At 41.2% G+C, this 23,024-nt stretch overlaps 2 protein-coding genes across 4 annotated transcripts; one reads left to right on the top strand and one right to left on the bottom strand.

Moving 5' to 3' along the window:
- Positions 1–1,562: 1,562 nt before the first annotated feature.
- Positions 1,563–7,030, bottom strand: CCDC127 (coiled-coil domain containing 127). 3 transcript variants are annotated; one of them, XM_061994943.1, is made up of 3 exons: positions 6,515–7,030; positions 5,849–5,977; positions 1,563–5,241 (listed from the first exon to the last, which is right to left on the bottom strand). In XM_061994943.1, exons 2-3 carry the CDS (start codon positions 5,967–5,969, stop codon positions 4,568–4,570), a joined length of 795 nt encoding a protein of 264 aa, XP_061850927.1. In that variant the 5' UTR covers positions 5,970–5,977; positions 6,515–7,030; the 3' UTR covers positions 1,563–4,567. The 3 variants fall into 3 exon arrangements, with proteins under 3 accessions (XP_061850927.1, XP_061850926.1, XP_010201551.1); XM_061994942.1 differs by lacking the exon at positions 6,515–7,030 and adding an exon at positions 6,362–6,508; XM_010203249.2 differs by lacking the exon at positions 6,515–7,030 and having other exon boundaries at positions 5,849–6,355.
- SDHA (succinate dehydrogenase complex flavoprotein subunit A) lies at positions 6,438–22,898 on the top strand. The gene is made up of 15 exons (XM_061994931.1): positions 6,438–6,705; positions 9,122–9,208; positions 9,513–9,674; positions 10,068–10,211; positions 10,362–10,526; positions 11,691–11,839; positions 13,091–13,215; positions 15,465–15,633; positions 16,204–16,399; positions 17,056–17,227; positions 18,530–18,648; positions 19,009–19,120; positions 20,274–20,404; positions 20,916–21,029; positions 21,870–22,898. Exons 1-15 carry the CDS (start codon positions 6,637–6,639, stop codon positions 21,954–21,956), a joined length of 2,001 nt encoding a protein of 666 aa, XP_061850915.1. The 5' UTR covers positions 6,438–6,636; the 3' UTR covers positions 21,957–22,898.
- The last annotated feature ends 126 nt before the right edge of the window (positions 22,899–23,024 follow it).

Below are 23,024 nucleotides of genomic sequence, written 5' to 3'. Positions count from 1 at the left end.
TGGGTTGTGGAGTCTCCTTCTCTGGAGACATTCAAAACCCACCTGCATGAGTTCCAGTGTCACTTACTCTAGGTGGTCCTGCTCTGGCAGGGGGATTGGACTAGATGATTTTTTGAGGTCCCTTCCAACCCTTAAGATTCTGTGATTCTGTGTGATCAGTTTTTGATAGGTCTCTCAGTTTTGCCATGTAAGTCGATTTCAGTATAAAAATAGTTCTGCGTATTTAGGTGTTATCAGTTTAGAAGGCTGATTTGTCCACTTTCCAAGACTTTGAAACTTCTCTGTGCAGAAAAATCTGGAAGATTCGCTCTGTCACTTGGACTATACTGACTGCATATACTGCTGCATACAGTCACAGACATAATGCTTATTATTTTTATCAGGATATTTTGAATAGGGTAATGCTTACATGGGGAATTGGATTGCTTGATCAAGTTGGCTGCCTAGATGCTGAGGCTGGAAACACCTGTCAACAGTGTCTTCAGATAGATGGAATGAGGTTCTCCAAACTGTTGTTCCAGTGATTTTTATGTGCTCACAACAGTGTATGCGTGGTCAGTTCTGGATTATTATCTTAAACTATGTAAGAAATGTATCTTACCTGTAAACAAAAAGCTCTCACATGCCCACCCTTGCATAGGCAGGAAGGATTTCCACTGACTATATAAAACTATGTAAGGTTTAGTAAATTCTGTAGTCGACAATGGGAACTGCTTGGGGTAACTCCTGGCCGTGTACTGGATCCCTCTGCCCAAGTGGTTAAGTAACATATCTAAACATACAGACAGCATCTATCAGCCTATGGAGCAGAGCTCCTGTGTATCAGCAAGAGCATCCTGAGGGAAACCTCTGGCACCAATCAAGTCAGTTGTGTTGTTTGTGAAGTAGCTGGCAGAGCAGTTGATCTCATTGCCAAGCTACCCTAAATTTCAGTGAGTTACCTCTTTGCAGATCCATCTGTTGTCTCAGTTATGCAGTGACTACTGAGAAAACTCCTGGACCAGGACACAATTCACGACTAAATGGCCTTTGCATGTATATGGGCAGAGCCTTCATATCCAGCTGCACCACTACTGTAACTATAATTTCATCTTTTTATCACAGCAATAATTTAAATTCCTTTGATTTTACCACAATACCTGAACCGTTGCCACTGTTTCTGCCATGTATTCTCCACGGAGGAACACATTGTACTATTTTCTCATCCTCGCATGCTCAAAATCGTACTTTAAAGAGGCAATGAGTGGCTTCCTAAGACTCTTCCTTTCAAGGGAGCTTGAACAGAGCTGATACTTCCAGAGCACAGCATCCTTTTGAGCAACACATGTTGTCATGACACTGGTCTTCTGGCAGCATCAATTTAGGCAAAAGGAATGAGTGAATGTCAGACACTTTGAGCAGCCTGTCTACATGAGCCTCTTCAGGAGCATTTTCTAAGGAGTATTTCCCTTTTCTAGCAGGCAGTCCAAGGTTCATGGAGTCCACAGTGTGTTTCATGTTTCTCTGTGTTGCATGACTCCAGTATAGCATCTGTATCACACAACAGACAGACCAAACAGAACTTGTTCTTTACTTTTATTGAAAGTACAAGATGACTTGGGCCATTTCCTCACCCATAGGCATTTCTGTAGGCAGAAAGTCATATGAACGCAGCTACTGCCCTGCAGTGTATGGACAGGAGACAGACAGCTTAGCTGTGATGGTGAGGGACTGTATCAAATACAAAGAGATTAAACGTCTTTTATGAAGTGAATGGGTACTTCCAGAGTGTCTGAATGCTGTACAAGAGCAGCTGGATTGTAGTTCTTCACATCAGACAGGAAGATGAGAAAATCCACAGAAGGAAATGAAAAGCAGCTCATGTGGAGAATGAGAAATCTGAGGGATTCTGGAGGAAGGCAAAATAGTCTATGTAACAGACAGAAGAAATTACCCCCATCTTTCAGTGGGATGGTAGTTTTAACTACTCATCTTTAAAAGTTAAAGCTGGTGCCCTTTTCTATTTAACAATATGCTTCTTTCCCAGGAAAGAAACAAACCTTTCCAACCTATTCTCCTTCTCGGCACCAAGACCAAAACATTTTACATGCCAATTTAAAAACTGTCCTTTTTGTAAAACCTTAAAATTCTGTAATTTGCCTGGAAAGATGGAATAAAATACTGTTTCGGTCCTTCCATCCACCCTGCCCAAGTTACAAAACAGTGCAGAAATATGCAAGTGTTTTTATTAACTGTTACTGTTTAATGGGTGACTGACCATTTTCATAACAAAAAATAAGTTCATTAAACATTTTGAGAACAAATTATTCTTGCACTCTACATCTATATGGGCATTTCCAAACAAAAAACTGACCCAAAAAATAAGCTTTTGGGCAAGATAAAGCTTAGAACAGAACTTTCAATTTAACATCCTATAAAGGGGAAATGTTTCAAAAATATGTAACATCAACATATACGAGTTTTGGTAGAAACTAACATGACCAATGCTTCTAGTTATGACTAGTTATAGAATCTTAAAAATCCTCCTCTTCAGTCTTAATATACTAATCTGCAGAGTGTTCATGAACAACAGTTCAACAACTAGTTGTACAAATAATTGCCACTTTAAAAAAAGTGAAAGCAAGTATCAGACATTTATTAGGTTTCATCTAACCCTGTACAATTGAGCCTATGGTGCTTCAACTTAAGTATTTATACTGATTAAAGTATTTTACCCCCAATTACATTTTCCTTAAGCATTTTGGGTGATGTCCGTGGCAAACTTTGAAAAAAATGAAAGAAAAACTATAAAATGTTTGCTCTTTTAATACTAAGAACTAATGAACATGTACAAATTCAAGGCATGAATCTCAAAATACATTGTCATTGCTTAACTGGCTGCTGTTTGTCAACCAAGTTGCTTAACTGCCTGTATGTACACAAGAAATGTGCCACAGCTGTGTGATCAGACACTCTCCACATCCTGGAGGAATTACACACAGGTTAAGTTATTAAAACTAATTTGTTCTACTGGGCAAGCAGGGTATGTGCACATGGCCAGCAACAGCAGCTTGGCTCAAGCTGTCACACAAGAGGAGTAACTCATCTGGATCATTGTTGCATTAACTTCCAGCCTGCATATGCTTTACATAGAGACAAACTTTGGCCACTCTGGTGTTTGTGTAGGTATTTTTTTTTTTATAGGTCTGTCTTACCTACTACAACTTTATTAAAAAAAAAACCAAAAAACCAAGAAAAAACCCCCATCACTACATAAGAGACTAATAAATCAATACAACAGTATAATTATCACCACACAGGTGAGCAAAATCACAAACTGCAAAACGGTAGTTGGGAAACATGTATTCTGTTTAAGAATTTTGTTTCATGATAGACAATTTTGCTGGGTAACTGGATTAGGCTGCATGAACTACTTCAAAAGATTTATCTGCTATCTTCTGTGCTCAGACTGAAGTGAAACCAGGAAGAAAAACTGTAAGAGAAGAATCCACATCTGCTGGAGTTCACTGCTAAACTTGGATGGGCATTCACTTAGCTGGATTGCTTCCAAGCCATGCAGTAGCTGACTGCCTAGAGCAAATGTGTTTGTCAAGTCCAGCCGTCAGAAGACAAAAGAACTGCTCATTCAAAAACTGATAACCTACCAACACTAATCAAAGTCAAGTAACAGAGAAGACCAGATTTTATAAACAAAAAGGTAAAACCTTTGAGGTATAAGGCTGGATTAGAGCAGAGGAAGAAAAAAGTTATTCTCCAAAATAATGGCACATTTGAAAAAGAAGGTGGCTCCTACGGATCTGTGACGGAGCAGTATGATGGGACTCTAACTTTGAGTTTACACACTCTGTAGTATTCAAGCATGGATCCCTCACTCCAATGAGACTTTCATCAATCTGTTCCTTTATGGTTTATTTTCATCATCATCTTTTCGATGCTGCATTCATAAAGTACTATTCATATACGAAACTGGAAGACACTATAAGACTGATTAATTTGAAATATGATCATACTACTCCCCCCTCAGCATACTAATTCACATATTTACACACATCCACACATATACATAAATGTATATATGTATATAAATGTGGCAAGCAGTTTGCTCCAAACATGAGCCTCAAAATCAGTGTAGCTTAAACAAGCAAACTTTAAAAAATAAAGATTGTGTTGAGGCACCACGTAAGACGAGGCGTAAGGAGCACATTGTGCTATCCCAGTGCTGGGTGGGGAGCCAAATCACACTTCTCTGATGATGGAGTATGACCATCAACTAGGTAAATCACTCTAAACAGAGTTGTGTTTTGCTGCTTCTGATACCTGTGGAAGCTGGCATACCTCTATACCACACTGCAGTCTGCAATAAAAACATACTCACAGAGTTTAAGAGCATGCATAGGTTAGACAGTGAAAGGAAAGGCACCAACACTGCACAGGTCCCATGCAAACACAAGTGCAATGAGAAGGAGAAGCAGAAACACAGTAAGAGAATTTTATCAGCTTCAGACTACAACTGTGCTTGTCCCTACTATGCACCATGGGTCATATGTAATCCCATTGCTTCCCCTACTTATCTTTTTCCTAACATGGACTTTTCTGCCCTCTTGAACTTCTCTAATTCAATAGCTAGTTCCCAATATCTCAGATACAGCCACATAAGTTTTCCATTTTGACTTTTGTTTCTGTTAAGCAGATTGCCGCAGTAGTTATCATGCTTGAAAATATCTTTTAAGCCACTTTCCATATGTAGAGCCATAGCAACGGGATCAGTTGCTGCTTTAACTAGCAGATTTTTCTCTATCTCTAGTCTCTGGCTTCTGGGTATAACAAGACTACAGTAGATGTCCTGTCTTTCTTTAAGTCCCTCTTCAAATTCTTTTAGTAAAATATTGGCTCTCTTTTGCCACTCTTCTTCCTTTGCCACACAACTGTGGTACAAGTTTCCTGCTGCTCCTGAGTGCAGAAGGACTTGCTTTTCTTGCTCTAACTTCTCCTGCTCCTGCTCTAGGATCCTTCTTTCTTCTACCAGTTTGCGACTCTGGGACACAAGGGCTTCACGGTAACTCAGGGTTCTGTTGCGTTCCTTTTCAAGCTCCAACTCCAAACGAGCAACTGTGCGACGACTTTCTGTGATTACATCCCTGTATTTGGCTTCCAGGTCTTTTTGTAAAGATGAATGTCTCTTGTAATATTCTTTTTTTTCTCTTTCTATTTCTTTTTGACATTCTCTGGTCCAGATCCAACCTATCATGTACAAATAAGACTTTGAGACACATAACACGTAACATTCATGGGTATAGTTGATTAACTGTGCCACTAATAAGGCTATTAATTCATAAAAAAACTTTCTTTCCTGTCCTGCCCTGTGATAGTCACTTTTATTCACATGACCCACATGATATATTTCTGTGGGTCCATATTTCACGGTAAGTTACTTGAAATGATCGTGCTTCCCTTGAAGCAAAAAATCCCCTCAACTTTTATTGCTGATGCATACACTTTTTAGATTAAAGAAAAAAATAAAGTTAGGGGTTAACAAACTGGCAGAACTGCACTGAGAATGACTATACATCAACAGCTCCTCGGATTGTTACTATGTCATATATCCACTCTTTTGAGAGAGCTTTGTAAACTGGAGCTTATTAAATATGGATTCAATTTCATGTGATAAAAACGGCCATTGCCTTAATGCTATAAAGAGGGCTAGCCGTTTACAACGTTTTAAGTGAGTACACCAGAGCCAATCGCTAGATGGGGAACTACTTTATCACTGCACTGCTTCAGAGATGCCCCTTGTGCAGGCGGGGAAGCACTCCGCCTCCAGCAGAGCGGCCTGGATGCTGCTACTTACGGAAGGCGGCCAAGCCCAGCATGGGGACCAGCAAGGCGTAATTCCATTTGCTGCCTTCATCCCCGGGCTCTCGTTGATTTGGCAGGATGTTCCAGTTGGGAGGGTCGTTTAAATTATTCATGGAGACACCTGACATTTACAGGAGAGAAACACGGCCTGAGCCGCACGCAGAGCAGCGGGGCCGCTCCCACCGCCGCCCTCTCACGCGGACCACAGCAGTCCCGCCCGAGACCCTCAAACTGCGAGCCTGGCACTTCCGAACTCTCCGCGGACGCGCTTTGGTTCGGCGAGAGGCTCCTCGGCCTGCTCTGCAACTGTCAGCCTCGGCGCGGCCGGGACCGCACCACCGTGACGGCTACCCCGGGCTTCGGCGGTGCCGCCGGTACTGCCCACCCCCTTCCACGGCTGGCGGCGCGTTAACTCATGGTGGTGCCGCCGCCCCGAAGGCCTGCGGGTTCGTCCGCCTCGCAAGCCCCAGCGCTGGGCCCGTCCCGCAGCGGGACAGACACCTACCCGGCCGCCAGCGCGGAGCTGCGCATCAGCGCTGTCGCTGTCACCCGCCGGCCTTGCCGCCGCCCGGGCCGGCCCATTACACTAGACAAAGGGGAAACTTGGAGGGACTTGCTCGAGGCCTAAGCGCTGACCCGACCGCCTGCATCCGCTTACTCAGCCTGGAGCTCCCCCCCTCCCAGCACAATTGGTCTCTCCCGCCGAGCCTCGCGGGTACCGGTGCCGTTAGCAGCGGGTTTGCGCGTGCGCCCTCGTTCGCTCCTTCGGGTCCGAGTGAAATGGCGGCGGCGGCTGCTGTGGCTTCGCGGGGCTGGGCGAAGCGCTGGCTGCGGCCGGCGGCCCGGGCGGTGAGTGCCTGTCCACGGTCCGCTCTGCCCCGCTCTTCTGCCGGCGTTCCGGCGGAGGAGGAAAAGCCAGGCCTCGGGGCTGGCGCGGAGAAGCCCCTTGGGGAGGGAGATGGGCCGTCTGGGCCCGGGGGCCCCGCATCTCTCCCGCCTCTGCCCTCAGCCGTAGCGGGGGAGCGTCCTAGGCTCCGGCCCGGCCTGTCTTCTCCCGCGGCCTGTGAGCGGCTGCCGGCAGCGGCCCGTACCGGCTGTCTCCCCCGTGACCTTGGCAGGGAGCACTTGTCGCAGGGCGCGGAGTCGCGGCTGGGCTGCCCAGTGTCCCCTGTGCAGACGTAGTCCGTGTGTTTTGGAGCAGAGTAATCCTTGCTGATCGGCCCCTGGGGCAGGTTTCTAGGAGGTAGCTGGCGGTGGGCGTGGACAGGCTGCTGCTCCTGGCTCTGAGGGCGAGCCCCGTAGCCTTAGGCCGTGAGCAGGCTCCTTGAGGTACAGAGGAAGGCAGCGGGAAAAGGTCTTACCTGCAAGAGCTTAGCCGATGCAGAACCTTCCAGTCCTAGCACCTGGGTAGAAAGCTTGCTGGCGGCTCCCTCTGGATCCCCGAGTAGGCTGGTGTATATCTGCATGTTGCTTACATCTGGCTAGCAGTTGACTTTCGTCGATTTTGTTGGTGGTGATCTGCGAGCAGTCCTTAGTGAAGGCTTGTTTTTCTCTATGGTAACGGGGCAATTTTCAGTTTCTTTTCACTGTTCTCACCGTGCCTGTCTATAATTAGCTTGGGATTGTGAAAAGGACCCTATAAATGCAGCTATGGTTGTCTTTGTCTTGTAAAGCAAAACAGAAAAGACTATCTACTGAGAGGGAGGAAGTCATAAAGAGTTATCATTGTGCTTTAGATGGGAGTGGATGGGCCCTTATTCAGCCTTTAAATTAATGAAGACCATGATGTTCCTGGTAGCATAACTAACTGATTTGATTCTGTATGTGAAATATTAATGAAAGTGATTAATACAGGATCTAAAGTGGACGTGGAATCAATCAAAAAGGTTGATAACACAGCAGGGTGGAAAGGAGAGAGTAACTGCCTGGAGGAGGGTGCCAGTAGAAATCCTTACAGGTCAGTCTTAAGACTGATCATGCATGTGGCTGTAAAATGCAGAAGTGTGTTAGCAAATAATGGTAACGTATTACACTCACTGTTATGCAAGAAGACAGTTTGAGGAAATTAATATGAGACACGATAAAACTAGGTCAAGGAACGTGTACTGTAGTTCCCTAGAGGTGTGGGGGAAGAGATGGACATTTGGAAGTTATAGGGAGGGAAGATCTGTTTTTTAGCGTATTCTGTGCCACATTTGGAGTACTGTGTCTAGTTTTGGTCTTCTCAGTTTAGGAGTGACAGAGAAATTCTGGAGAGAGTCCAGCGGAAAGCTACAAAGATGGTGAGGGGAATGCAGCGTCTCTCTTGTGAGGAAAGGCTGCAAGACCTGGGGCTGTTTAGCCTGGAGAGTAGGAGACTGAGGGGGGACCTCATCAACACTTACAGATAACTAAAGGGCAGGTGTCAAGAGGGTGGGGTGAGTCTTTTTTTCTCTAGTGCCCAGTGACAGGACAAGGAGGAATGGGCACAAGCTGGAACACAGGAAGTTCCACTGTAACATGAAGAGATATACTAATTTCCTGTGAGGGTGAGGGAGCCCTGGCACAGAGTGCCCATAAAGCTTGTGGTGTCTTCTTCTCTGGAGGTTTTCAAAACCTGCCTGGACATGGGTTTGTTCCTGAGTGACCTGATCTAGGTGGACCTGTTTTAGCAATGAGTTAGACTAAATGATCTCTAGAGGTCCCTTCCAACCCCTATCATTCTGTGAACCACAAATATAACAGTTACTGGAAAGGCAAATCTCACTCCAGCGCGTTTTAGGATATGTTTCAAATAAGGAAGTGCTGACGTCATGGCATGGGTCACTAATGTGGCTTAGTGTTACTGTTCTCATCAATTGTATATGCTGGATTAGGAGTATTTTTCTGAATGGTATAAAGGACTACCAGATGCCAACACACTGGAGCTTTACATGGTGGAGATTGAAATTCTGATTGTTTTGACTTATCAAAGCAAAGAGTCAATACTGGATCTGAGAGACTGATTAGTGTTATTGAAGTAAATAGCAGATAGTCTGTGACACCTTGTTACTTGCAGGCTATCAGGCTATTCTCTCATCCAGTCAAAACTGTTTTGTTTTGTTTTTTTCTGGAAAGCCAAAACTTCCTTGCATGTAGCTTTAGAATACATTTATACAATATTCTGGTATATGTGGTATCAGTGGGAAGTAAAAGTTTGTTATGAATGTGAGGTAGCCAAGAATGCTGGAATTCCTTCCTGTGGAAACATTTGTTCTTTAATAGTTGTCTTGACTTCTTTATGTAGTGGCCAGCGACGTGCCAGGCTCTTGCACGCAACTTACACTTCACCGTCTATGGAAAGAAAAATGCTTCTACGAAGGTTTCTGATTCGGTATGTCTGTACTTCTGTATATCTTATGTAACAGATGAAATAGTGCTCTTAATGCTTGAGACATGAAACAACTACATACTTGACTTTTCGTGCAGAATGACGTTCAAGTACACAATGAGACTTAAGTTGCTGAAGTGTGTGGTTTTTTTTATTGATAGTTTCCACTCAGAAGAGCATAAGATGTAGCATTCATTGCAAATATCTGTTAAGGACATTAAAACTATACAGCCTGTGTCTCCATGAAACTTAAATTTGACTTAGCTTGAAATATTTGTGACCATATCAAACTGATCTATTTTTTCAGATTTCTACACAATATCCAGTAGTGGACCATGAATTTGATGCAGTTGTTGTGGGAGCAGGAGGAGCAGGACTGCGGGCTGCATTTGGTTTGTCAGAAGCTGGATTTAATACAGCATGTGTTACAAAGCTGTTTCCTACCAGATCTCATACTGTTGCTGCACAGGTGAGAAATGAGGTGGAACAAATGTTTAAAAAAATGCCTGCTGTCAAAAAGCTGATTGAACATCAGGTTTCAAGACCACATTTTGTAAATATTGCATATTTAGTTGAAGCTGTTTGGAGGGCAATATATGTTTAGATTCTATTTAGTACTTTTTCACTACATTCAATGTAACTTTGCAATTCTTCATGTTACACAAAATAGCTTAAAGCAAGAGCTATTTGTGAAACTGATAAATTGCATGGATGTCTCATAGCTACATTAAATCTGATGACTGTATTTCTTATGCACAGAGGCATAAACCTTATGCAACTTTTATTTTTAATGGAAATAACAAAAACCTGCTAAAACTGTACTTCAATGATATAATTCTGGGAAAATGCAATTCATTTTCAGGGAGGGATCAATGCTGCTCTGGGAAACATGGAGGATGATAACTGGAGGTGGCATTTCTATGATACCGTGAAAGGGTCTGATTGGCTGGGTGACCAGGATGCCATACACTACATGACTGAGCAAGCCCCTGCTGCAGTGATAGAGGTGAGACTCACTGGAGTTGATGTCAGCTCCAAGTGTTTATAACACAGACTAGCTAGCTTCCAAAGAGATCCTTTTAATAGGAACATAGTAAAATAACTTTCTATGCATAACAATCCAAGAGTTTCTGATACTTGTGTTTGGGTTCGACAGCTGGAAAATTATGGGATGCCGTTCAGCAGAACTGAAGAAGGAAAAATCTATCAGCGTGCATTTGGTGGACAGAGTCTTCAGTTTGGAAAAGGAGGACAGGCTCACAGATGCTGTTGTGTTGCAGACAGGACGGGGCACTCACTGTTGCATACTCTGTATGGCAGGGTAAGCAGTTGTGAAGTGAACTTGGTTTGGGTTTTTGTATTTGCAATTAATAATTTTATTTTTTCCCCCCATATGGAGTTTGGGGAGGGGGAAACACTCCAAGTGTGTAGCTGCTCACATATGAATGAGGAATCAAGGGAAGTGACTGATAACAATTTTGAAGGCAATGTGGAAGGATGTAGCCAAGGTGTTGCTTGTTTTCCATCAGAAGTATGAAGGAATAGAATAAGTTGAAAGATTATTATTATGGGTCTCATGAAAGCACTGGATGTAAATTAGTGTGCACTGTTAGTAGTCCTTAGGAGTTCTTCACTGTCAGTACTTTTGTGTCTTGTTAACTAGACCTAAAGAGAATTTATGTAAATTTTCCCCAAAAAACTTTTTTTCAAAAAATCTGGCATGACAGCATTGGGGAGCTCTGGCAGGAGGTACAAGGGAGAGTTTTCTTTCACTCATCTTCAAACAAGGAGCAAGGGGAAATATGATGTCTAAATGCATGAAGATCTACTGTGCATTTCTGAGCTTGTTGTATGTCAAGTAAGTGACTGTCTCAGCATCTGTTCCTTGCAGGTCTACAAACCATAATTGAAGAAATATGGCAGTAAGATACTTGAAACCTGAAATTAAGTACCTAGTAGCTAATGTTTCTGTATTTGCTTAGTACCTTGCTGCTTGCTGTCCTTCAGGTTCACACTGTACATGGTGCTGCAATACAGATGCTCAGTGCTGCCAAGCACTGGTCTGTTCCTTGAGGGCATGAAAGAATGTTTGACTTTGATGCTTGTTGCTTCTGCTGGTACACTAAGCTTCTGGAGATGCATTCCACTTTCTGCAAGAGGTTAAGTGAAGCGTGCGGGTACATGTATCAAGCACTGTGGATGACTAAAGCGTTGCCAAATGTAGAGGGAAAGGAGTAGCTTGTCAGCAAGACTTGCTACAACTTTTCAGGATTAAGTAGTTTGGTAACTAACCAAGTTTGTGTCTCTAAGATAGAATAGATTCATTAGCAAATATTTGTAAAGATTTGTGAGAAACTCCACTTCCCTGAGAGGTGGCGGGGTATGTTTTTATCCCAATATAACCTGTATGCATTGACAGTTTTGAGGAGAGGTTACTTTTGGTTTTGGATTATTATTGAAGTTCCTTTTTGTTATTTTCCTCCAGTCTTTAAGATACGATACAAGCTACTTTGTTGAATATTTTGCCTTGGACTTACTCATGGAAAATGGAGAATGTCATGGTGTTATTGCCCTTTGCATAGAAGATGGCACTATCCATCGGTTTAGAGCAAAGAACACAGTCATTGCCACTGGGTAATGTAACTTTTATGATGGACAGAAACTTGAGAGTGGTACTAGTTGGAAGTCTGTGTGTTTGTACCTGTGTTTGTGTATCTACAATGTAGAGATGATGTGTTGATGTGAAAACCAGAAATTCTGTGTCCACCTTTTCTTCCTGCCTTTGATCAAAAGCAATATAACTGAATTCAGTCATCCCCCCTGAAAGAAGGCACTTACTAATTTTGTGACCAAGTATAAATTTAATGAGGTCTAAGTTTTTATCTCTTTGTTGTAGAATTCAATTGATATGCGTAAGAGCAGTACATGTGGTCCAAATGGTCTTAGATTGTTAAAACGTACTGTTTAAACCACACATTGCAAGGCTATCAACGTGTGTATATCTGTAGGGTTCTGAGTTTCCTGTAGGAAGCAACATTTTTTTCAAAATTGTGCAGAACCTGTTACATTAAGATGCCAACATTGGTAAATCTGTTGTAGGATGAAATTATCAGAAGATAGGTGTAACTTAATATTACTTGGTTGCAAAGTTTGTATGTATTCATTAGAATACTATCTGCATTAGTCTTTTGCTACTTATGGCTGTCTCCTATCTGTTTCAGTATGAAAAATATTTATAAAAATACCTGTCATAGCAATATTTTGGTCACCTACATCATTTGGTTTTATTAAAGCTGAGACTGTTTTGGGTATTTTGAGATACACACTATGTGTATGTTGGTGTCTGAGAGCTTGTCCTGAAATTGTTAGTACTGACAGTTCTCGATCACATTGGAAGCTAAGCTGTTTGGTTTAGGTATAAGAATTAGTTATCTAAAATTAAGTATTAAACACCAAATTTTGAAATCTAAGACTGTAACATGAGAGCTATATCAAGGATAAAAACCATTGTTATGTGCAATTTTTTATAAAACTGACAGTAATCGTTCAAATGAAATCTGGTATTAGATTGAGAGGAATTTCTGGAGTAACTTTTTTCTGTCAAAAAGGCCTCTGACACTAACCTAGATATTCTGCTTTGGAATTATTTTTTTTTCTTGGACCTTCTGTCATCATCGTTTTTTCAAATATGATTGAGCATAACAGTGCAACACCAATTTTGCTTTCTTTTGGTAGAACTTGAAACAGGAGATGGCAAAATTTATGCATCTTGATTGTCAACCCTCTTTTCTATTTCCACTGTTGCACAAACAGGATAGGTGGGTGGGATGTTCCATTGATTCCTCCCTCCCTCCAGCTAATTCTGTTCATTTGTGTGTTCTGTAGTGGGTATGGCCGCACTTACTTCAGTTGTACATCTGCTCATACTAGTACGGGTGACGGCACTGCAATGGTCACACGAGCTGGTCTTCCTTGCCAGGACTTAGAATTTGTGCAGTTTCACCCTACAGGTACAGAATATATAAAAAAATCAAGTTGTATTATTTCATGAGTTGAATTGATTCTTTTTTTAAAATGGGCTCAAGTCAGTTCCCAATTTTGTGCAGCACTTCTTTAGTTCCTTGTGACAAGTGTTAAGACTTGTCTGCAACTGCTGTTGTATATAAATCTGAGAATGGCTATGAGAGAAGTCTCAGTTGTTTAAGTTAATGTCTGGTGTTAAATATTTTGATATGCTGTCATTACAATACTGACAGGTTTTATGAACTGCAAGCTGAAACCACTTCACTTCTTAATGTTTCCTTTTGCCTTTAATATAATTAAGGGTTTGATATTAGTTACAGGAGGAATAGGATAGATGCAAATGTTAGGGAATTATATCATCACTAAGCATATGAAGGAAAAGATAGTTATCAGGGAGAGTCAACATGGATTCACCAAGGAGAAATGCTGTTTGACCAACCTGATAGCCTTCTATGAGTGCTGGCTAGATGAGGGGAGAGCAAGGCTTTTGACACTTTCCCATAACATCGTCGTCAGAAAGCTCAGGCAACGTGGCTTGGATGAGTGGACAGTGAGGTGGATCGAGAGCTGGCTGAATGACAGAGCCCAGAGGGTGGTGATAAGTGGCACAGAATCGAGTTGGAGGCCTATGGCCAGTGGAGTTCCACAAGGATCAGTTCTGGGGCCAGTCTTGTTCAACATCTTCATCAACGACCTGGATGAGGGGACAGAGTGTACCCTCAGCAAGTTGGCTGATGACACCAAACTGGGAGGACTGGCTGATTCCCCAGAGGCTGTGCTGCCATTCAGAGGGATCTCGACCAGCTTGAGAGTTGGGCAAAGAGGAACCTCATGAGGTTCAACAAGGACAAGTGCAGAGTCCTGCATCTGGGAAGGAACAAGCTGATGCGCCAGTACAGGCTGGGGATGGACCTGCTCTGCAGTGAGAGACCTGGTTGACAGTAAACTAACCCTGAGCCAGCAATGTGCCCTCGTGGCCAAGAAGACCAGTGGCATCCTGGGATGCATCAAGAAGAGTGTGGCCAGCAGGTCAAGGGAGGTTCTGCTCCCCCTCTACTGTGCCTTGGTCTTCAAGACCTGCCTGGACACATTCCTGTGTAACTTGATCTAGGTGAACCTACTTCTGCAGGGGGTTGGACTAGATGATCTCTAAAGGTCCCTTCCAACCCCTACCATTCTATGATACACTGAAATTTCTATATATATGTATATTTAGGACTGTGGTTTTATAGTATAGTATTAGCGTCTAAACTGGACAACAATGGTCACAAACTAAAAAGTAAGATTTTTTTTTTCTAATTGAATACTTAGTTTTAACTATTGATAGTAACAATTCGTAATTGCTCACTTACCAACAATGTTATCGTTGTTACATCATAGAATATCCAATGTTAATTTGATTCAGCTAAATTTTTTCTATTCAAAGAGGCATCATTACTTGTGTGATAGTTCTATAACTTTTAATGTTGTTATAACATTGATTAGCATTTTTGTTTTCTATGACCAGTGCTGAAAGCTAACAGGTAGACCTTCCTTCTCTAAAGGAAAAAAAAAAATCTGAGTAAGTTTTGACAGGATCACTTCAAAACCATCCTGTACTGCCTTGGCACAGAAGAGGGAACAAAGATAAGTAGACTGGCCTTGAGATAATCAACTGCAAGTTTACTTAAAAATCTTGAAGAAAGTAGTTGCTGAAGGTCAACAAAAGCTTTGTAAAATTCTCTCTACATGTTGATGGGTGCAAATCTCTTGCAATTCTAATATTTTAGGTGCTTCAGATGTTCCAAATCAACTTGCATACCTTTTAGGAAGAGTGTATGAGAGGAATAACGGTACTTGACTCTAAGCAGTCTTGGGGAACAGTTCCTAATGGTAGACATGGGCAATGAAGCTGGTGAAGAGTCTAGAGAACAAGCCTGAAGAGTAATGGCTGAGGGAGCTGGAGATGTTTAGTCTGGGGAGGTTGGTGGTTTGACTTGATGATCTTAAAGGTCTCTTGCAACCAAAATGGTTCTATGGTTCCATGATTAGAGTAGAATAAAATCTATTCCTATGGATTTGATTCTGTGTCTCCTGTGACTCCTGTGTCTATGTCATAGACCTAGTCACTCCTGTGACTATGATTCTATGATTTTATGACTAACATTATTTTAAGACATTGTTTATTCAATCTTGGGCATCCAGATTACGAAGCTATCTAGAGAATATCTGACGATGATATTTTCTTTCTTGACAGGTATCTATGGAGCAGGCTGCCTTATAACAGAAGGATGTCGTGGAGAGGGAGGTATTCTAATTAACAGTCAAGGTGAAAGATTTATGGAGAGATACGCACCTGTTGCTAAGGATCTGGCTTCCAGGGATGTAGTGTCTCGTTCTATGACCATAGAAATTCGTGAAGGAAGGTTAGCTAAACACTCTTCACAAAGCTTAAATACTTAATCATACAAAACTGCATACAGTACAATGGTTCATTTGATGAACACCTGGAGTTCATGAGAGTGAGCTTTAATAACTGTTAGCTGAACACTGCATGTAGGGCAGAAATTTTACTAGTGACGATGAAATTCCTAGTGACAATGAAAGGGAACAGAAGATGGTAGGAGTCTCCTGTTTGAATTTGGGGCATCTAGAGACAGTTGCTTAAACAAGTTTAATGTATGTGCTTTTACTGCGAACAATGGAAACAATTTGGTGTGCTGTCCTCTTGACTAGTCTTTATTTTTTACATGGTTCTGCATGGATATAGTGGTTTAAAGTCTTAAATACTGTGAATTATTGTGAAAAGAATTGGAAGGTGAAAAATTCTGCCAGGTTCAATAGTCTTTTCAAATATGCAAGAGAATATTTTTTGTTAGCCTTTGCAAAAAAAAAACCCAACTTAAGTTCAATTAGAAATATTACTGGTGTTTGCAGAATTCATGTAATGTATTTCAGTGTTGACCTTTTTTTTTTTTTTTTTTCTGTTGTTGTAGAGGTTGTGGTCCTGAAAAAGACCATGTGTACTTGCAGTTGCACCACTTACCACCGCAGCAGCTAGCAACACGTCTCCCAGGAATTTCAGAAACAGCTATGATATTTGCTGGAGTTGATGTCACTAAAGAGCCTATTCCTGTTCTGCCTACTGTGCATTATAATATGGGTGGTATTCCTACTAACTACAGAGGACAGGTAAAGAGTACAGAGTACTTAAAACACATAATTTGTGTAAATAGCTTGAGAACCATGTTCCAGTCCATCTGGAGATGACAGCTCCAAGAAATATCTAAAATGAAGTTACCGTCGTGTCTGACAGCAGTTCTTGTTTATCAAGCTGAGGATGATATAGTTGAACAGAGATCAAACTAGGGCTCTACTACAATCTCTAACTCAAATTAGTGTATAATGTTCTTTGTACCTCGTGTAGTCTCTATGTTAAAGGAGGTTCTACCAACTCATACTGGTTGGAAGTCAACATGATGGTGTCAGCTGAATTTTTCTGTTTCAGTGCATTATACTTGTTAATTTTGTAATGTAAAATGTTTGCCTTAGAAATGCATGCAGATCAGACTTTCTTCCTGTGCTTTTCTGTCTTGCTTCAGAGTTGTGATTAAACAGAAGCATGTACTCTTCATAAGCATAACTAAAGAAATCTTAGGTTTTAGTGCCACCTATATTTCCTTACTGCTTACACTTTAGTACTGAGGTATTTATGGTTTTGGAGCTGGACAAAACAGTTGATTTTGGTGTTTTGTCCTTGCATGCATACGGCCTTTGCAAGTAGGGAGATTTGCACTGTTACAAACTATTTTAAGAAGTGAGTATTAATTGAATTTCTGAAATTACAGGTGATCACACACGTGAATGGTGAGGATAAAGTGGTACCTGGTTTATATGCTTGTGGGGAAGCAGCCTCTGCATCTGTCCATGGTGCAAATCGACTTGGAGCAAACTCACTTCTAGATTTGGTGGTCTTTGGTCGTGCTTGTGCCCTTACTATTGCTGACACGTGCAAACCTGGTAAGTCTCCCTTTGTGAGGGACATTTCCCTTTATGGTTTAATTTCTTCCCAACAAAGAGTTTGTTGCTACCTGATTCAAATTCAGAATGCTAGGCAGAAATCAAATGGTTATGCTTTTTAGAGTCCTGTTCTGTTACGCAAATATTGATGACCTGGATCTTTTTAAAGCTAGAATTGGGTCAATGCTTTTGGCAAACTCAGTTGAGATTTTTCAGAAGTTAGCAAAACAGAATATTGAAAACTGACTTCTCTACATCCTGCATGGTGGCTTCTACATCAAAATGTAGTCAGTCTTACACTTGGCACTTTCATTTAGTGGAATTTGCTGACATCTTGTTGATTTATGAGGTGGGCTGCACATGCCAGATAGATACTAAAAATTGTAACATCTCATTCCCTGTATGAGGGTTTTCACTGCTGAACTGATTGTTTAAAAATAACATTCCGTAACAGTTACCGAGTTGAGACAACAAACACCACCACTTCTTGCCTGAAAGAGGCTGTTATATTGCCAGAACAGCTGAAGTCCAGGAGTAGTCATCTTTTTTTCATTACTTAATGTGCAAAAGAATATGATGATTTGTTTTTTGAGTCTGCCTTCACAGAGTACACAGAATGATGATTCTTGGGAATCAGCTTGGATCCAGCAGTGCCCATTTGCTCTGGCTTTTTGCAACTATTTATTTGGATCTTTCTGTGGTTTCTTCAAGTTTGAAGTCACAGGAAGATTTTTATTAGTCTGAAGCTACTTGAAAGATAAAGTGTTCTGGAAAGTTGCAGCACACTGCAACTGACTGGTTTGTCACCCAGTAATAGTTAGATTTCAGGATTAGGGGTAAGATGCAGAGCTCATGTGTAACTGCCAAGCATATTGAGTGGTTCCAGGTCCCTTAGATCCAAAAGAGAGTGAGAGGTTTGAGAGTGAGGAGACAAGGAAAGTATAGGAGAAAATGATTCCATGATTCTATGAAAAGTGGTAAGGAGATACAAGCTTATCAGTGGTTTAGAAGAGTTTGCATCAAGAGCCGTTTTTAAGGAGTTAAGAATGGAATGTAGCCAAACCTATAAATTCCCTACTGTTACAGGAAAGAATATGACTCGTTCCACTGAAAAGTTGGTTTAAGTATATGGATGGATGCTGTTGGTGGGAGTTTAAGGAAGTTACAGTTAACCTGTACCTCAGAAGAAGAAAACTGATTGTGTTTTAGTCAAATCAGACTCTTAGTAGCTGCTAGTCTATGAAACTGCCAGAAGCCAAAACCAAGCCCAACCTATTAAACTTACTGCAACTTTCTTATTAGGAGAGACGGTTCCCTCCATTAAACCAAATGCTGGTGAAGAGTCAGTTGCTAATCTTGACAAATTAAGATTTGCTAATGGAACCATTAGAACTTCAGAAGTGCGACTTAACATGCAGAAGGTAAGCCTGGTGAAGCTCTCAGTGTAAAGGGGGAGAAGCCACAAGCATTAGAGGTTGTTTGGTCACTTTGCGAAATATGCTTAAGGATTTGCTCTGCAGAAGTAAAAGCAGTGTGAGAAGATAGATACAGCCTCTGCTTCTTGTTCCCTTTGTGATTATTCCTCTTGCATAGTTTAGCCACTGTATAATAAAGAGTGGAGTTTCCTCTGTTTGGGGTGAACAGAAGAATATTTTTACTTCAGGATGCAGACATGTTTGAAGTCAAAACAGCTCTATGTCGAGCTCTGTTGGACCTAAGGAAGTTATTGGATATTGTGCATACGCAGCGTATGAAACTGATCTTGTTTTACTGTCTTGCAGACAATGCAAAACCATGCTGCTGTATTTCGTACTGGTTCTGTACTACAAGAAGGTTGTGAAAAACTTCACCAAATTTATGGTGATCTGGCTCATCTGAAGACATTTGATAGAGGTAATTTGAATGTGAAGAATATACCTTGGCTAGAGTACCCCCTGGGAAAAGTGGTTTTTGCTGTGTTCTTGGTTTTTGTGTTTGGGTTGTTCTTTTTGTTCTGTAAACCTCATGTGTTTGTTGGAACTTTGCAAAAGACTTTGACCATTTTGAATCTTTAATAATATTTTTTAGAGCCCTACTTGATAAATATGATAATCTGGAAAGTACTGGGTCTTACTACTCATTTTCTGGTTGCATACTCTTTCAAAGAATCAGAAACTGAAATCAGATTTAACTCTGTAAGGTACTAACTGCTGTTCTCTCAGAATGTGATGTGAAATTGTTCATATACTAAGGTGATCTTTGTTACCATCTTCTGAAAAGTCCAGGGAGTTGCAAAGGATAGCAAGACTGTTGATAGGCTGGACACTCGGGTTTTCATTCTTCAGCTGAGCAAATAGCGCTACATACACTGCAAGACAGGACAGTATGTGTATCTTAGGAGAACTTAATTAACTAAGTACAGCTGATAATGTACCATTTGTTCATTCACATTGTGTATTTCTCCCAAACTACTGCTGTTGAACATGTATCCTAACACTGAAAATAGAACTGGCTTTCTTGGACAGCTCTCACCAAGCATGAAAAAAGTGTTACGGTAGCTTAGAGTGCAGGGATCAAAATGAAGATACATTCCTGTAAGTGAATTTGGGTCCACCTTGGAGGAGATACTGAAGAACCACCTGGTATAACTAGCAGGGTTGGGATTTTTTTTTTTTTTTTTCTCTGAGGGTATGAGGGAAAGGAAAACTCTGTTTGGATCTGCTTTGAGCTACCATCTAGCCAGAGCTTGTGATCCAAAATGAGGTACAGGACAGAGCTGGAGGTATGATACAAAGCAGGCAATCTGTGGTATAATTTTGTCTCAGTAGTACACATGCAGCAGGGACACTCAGTAGAACAACTGAATTTCTCTAAGGCTCATTATAATTTTTTTTGAGTATAGGACTCACAGGCAACAGTGAGTAGTAATTCAGTATTGCAGACTACTGTGACTACAGTAGGTAGAGCATTGGCTAGTTCGATTCGAAAGAGAAGAAACAGGACAGGAGTAAATGGAGGCAGAACTTCTTTGTGGAACATCTTTCATAGTACTTTAATATTTTAATAGGTATTGTGTGGAACACTGACTTGGTGGAGACCCTTGAACTGCAAAACCTGATGCTTTGTGCTCTACAAACCATTTATGGTGCTGAGGCTCGCAAAGAGTCCCGGGGTGCTCATGCCAGAGAGGACTATAAGGTATAAATATTTTATGTGATCTGGCTGTAAGATTGGATTTCCTTGTTGCCTTTCCTCAAATGGATTATTTAGAAGTAATTTCTTCAAAATACAGTCTTGAGTGAAGGTTAGGGTAGTTTTTGTTTGGGACATGATCTGCTGTGTTTTATCTGTTCTTAATTGTTAGATACAAGGGGATAAATACATGCAATGTTGGGTCATGATCTTGAGAGAAGAGTTGTTCAATGCGTGCATCCAAATGATTAGAGAGGTCTAAACCAGCAATATAGGAATAATAAGGTTATGAATGTGTAAACAGGGCTTCAGGCAGAATAGTTGTCCTGTGCAAGGAGCATTACCTTAATGCCCTTGTTAAGACTTAGCATTTCAAATTTGACATGGTAAGTATTAAGACAAGCTTGTTGTCTATTAGGAGACACCTTGTTACAGTTGTAATTGGAATGCAACTAATCATGTGGTGGTAAAGTGCAGATGCAGTTTCTGGTCTATACTAAGCTGGTTTTCTCCCTAGTTGCGGATAGATGAGTTTGACTATTCTAAGCCACTCCAAGGCCAGCAGCGGAAGCCATTTGAGGAGCACTGGAGAAAGCACACCCTTTCCTATGTGGATGTCCCATCTGGGAAGGTACATTGAACCTGATGCTTGAGGGTCTTTCTTGCTGTCGATAGCTACTTTCATAGACAGTTTTTGATATCATGATAATACTGCAAATGACTGTCACTGAGGTGCCTATTACAGTTTTGTGTACTTGGAGAGGGATAAAGAAAAGAATGTTTATTCTGTTGTTAAACGGTAGGCGTAACTGGGAGAAGTTAAAGTGGTTCCTTGGGAAGTGACTGTGCAATTTGAGCTGTTTTTCCCCCTGTATTAGGCTAGTTCAAAATCTTTTTTCTTTGTCCCTCATTGTGGCAATATCTGTTGTTCAGCATAAAGTTTGTATGGTATTTCAGAGATAGAACTGACATCTGACTCCTTAATCATGATTTTTGTATCCCATCCTTTTTGTTTCCTCTCCCCAGTTCAGCTTCCTTGAATCTAGTTTAAGGACAAGTGAGTACACTTCACTTCCTGAATAGCTGCTGAGGATGGAAAAATACTGACACAGTTCTGTCTCTTAACTGATCCATTGGGTTCTCTGTCTCCAAGACTTTCCTAGCTTAAAGAAGCAGGAACTTGCAGTCTTAGCCAAAACTTTACTTTTGCCCATAAAACCTTTTTAAAATAGTGATCTTCTGATACCATTTCTGGTGAGGCTTTGTGTGTAAGGAATTCACTCAGTAGTAACTTGGTGTAACGTAAATGTTTGTTTTCCATAGAAGGAAAAAAATTATGGAGACCTTAGCTTAATATCAATTAAGTAATTCAGTTATCTGAGCTATTCAGTCATTCCTGTTAGCTAGGTTGTCTTGTTCAGATATGAGAGGTTTGTTTATCTTAAAAGTTCTCTGTTCTCTTGCACTTTAGGTCACCTTGAAATACAGACCTGTGATCGACAGTACTTTGAATGAAGAAGACTGCTCAACCGTCCCGCCTGCTATTCGCTCTTACTAGTAACTTAGAGTTAACTTGCAGCCCTCTCCTAGAGGAGGTTAGTGTACCTAGTCATAGCCCAAAGCATATCAAAATAATGTTGTTGTCATCAGTGAATGGAAAATGCTGACAAAACTTCTCCAGCTTCTGCTATGGCTTACTGTACAATTATGAAAATGGAATGCAGGACAGCTTATATTATTTCACCCATCTGTCAGTTTTGACAGGGAAAACACAAAATGTGTCTAAATAAAGTGATTAGAAGTCTCATGTTTGTATCTGAATATGTTGTGTTATGTATATAATTCTGTTATACCTATTTTGAATGTATAGTTATTTCTGTGTTTTAAGAACAAGAAATGCACTGGTTTTAGACAAGATTTGAGATGATGAACTTTCTGATATGGAGATTTAAAATGAAGCATCACAATTGCTGATTGTAAGTAACAGAAAATGATGTACTAGAAATTACACCTGTTTTTTCTAAAGCTAAACTTGTAAAATTTGACATTGTTCTGTTGAAGGAAACAAGATACTTCTGTTTCTTCCACCACAATATACCAGGGACAGCATATAATTTCACTAGCTAATCTCTACTATCTCTGGAACGTCTAAGCCATTTTTGTAATGTGTGGCAGGTCTTCAAGAAGTGAAGTCTAAGTGCAGAGTGGAATTGAAGACAGCATTTATTGATTTCTGACTTTTTTTGCCTTAGCTGGTAAATGTTGCTTGTGGGGGTTGGAAAAACAATACACCATACTTCACTGTCTTCTTTTTGTACCTTGCATGAGGGCAGGGATGAGACTGGAGACATGTAGCACATTGAAATGCTACCCTTGCAGGGGTAGGAAGGGAAGACTTATTCTGGACCTCTCTATCAAAAAGAGCCATGAGTGTTGTTAAGGGCAGGAAATAATGTTTTATACAGCGTTAAGAAGATTACAATAAACCAGCATACTTCTATGCCCTCTCTCTGTGTCGTCGCTGCGCCCTTACCCCTCGCAGAGCGTTTCGGGACGGAGCTCAGAGATGTTGCGCAGGCGCTGTGCCCGCGGCAGGTGCTTGGCGCAGGGGAGCCGCCGCGCCGAT

The sequence above is a fragment of the Colius striatus genome, chromosome 4, assembly GCF_028858725.1.
Source record: "Colius striatus isolate bColStr4 chromosome 4, bColStr4.1.hap1, whole genome shotgun sequence".
Classification (NCBI taxonomy): Eukaryota; Metazoa; Chordata; class Aves; order Coliiformes; family Coliidae; genus Colius; species Colius striatus.
Note: the sequence above shows the minus strand (reverse complement) of the source record. Positions and strands in the feature narration are given on the sequence as shown.

What these genes read in the sequence shown, in the direction of transcription:
- CCDC127 (XM_010203249.2), bottom strand. Translation starts at nt 5,984, where the DNA reads ATGTCAGGTGTCTCCATGAATAATTTAAACGACCCTCCCAACTGGAAC. An exon ending in GCTGGGCTTGGCCGCCTTCC is followed by an intron (nt 5,242 to 5,848) that starts GTAAGTAGCAGC and finishes TGTACATGATAG; the next exon opens with GTTGGATCTGGACCAGAGAA.
- SDHA (XM_061994931.1), top strand. Translation starts at nt 6,637, where the DNA reads ATGGCGGCGGCGGCTGCTGTGGCTTCGCGGGGCTGGGCGAAGCGCTGG. An exon ending in CTACGAAGGTTTCTGATTCG is followed by an intron (nt 9,209 to 9,512) that starts GTATGTCTGTAC and finishes CTATTTTTTCAG; the next exon opens with ATTTCTACACAATATCCAGT. An exon ending in TGCGACTTAACATGCAGAAG is followed by an intron (nt 18,649 to 19,008) that starts GTAAGCCTGGTG and finishes ACTGTCTTGCAG; the next exon opens with ACAATGCAAAACCATGCTGC.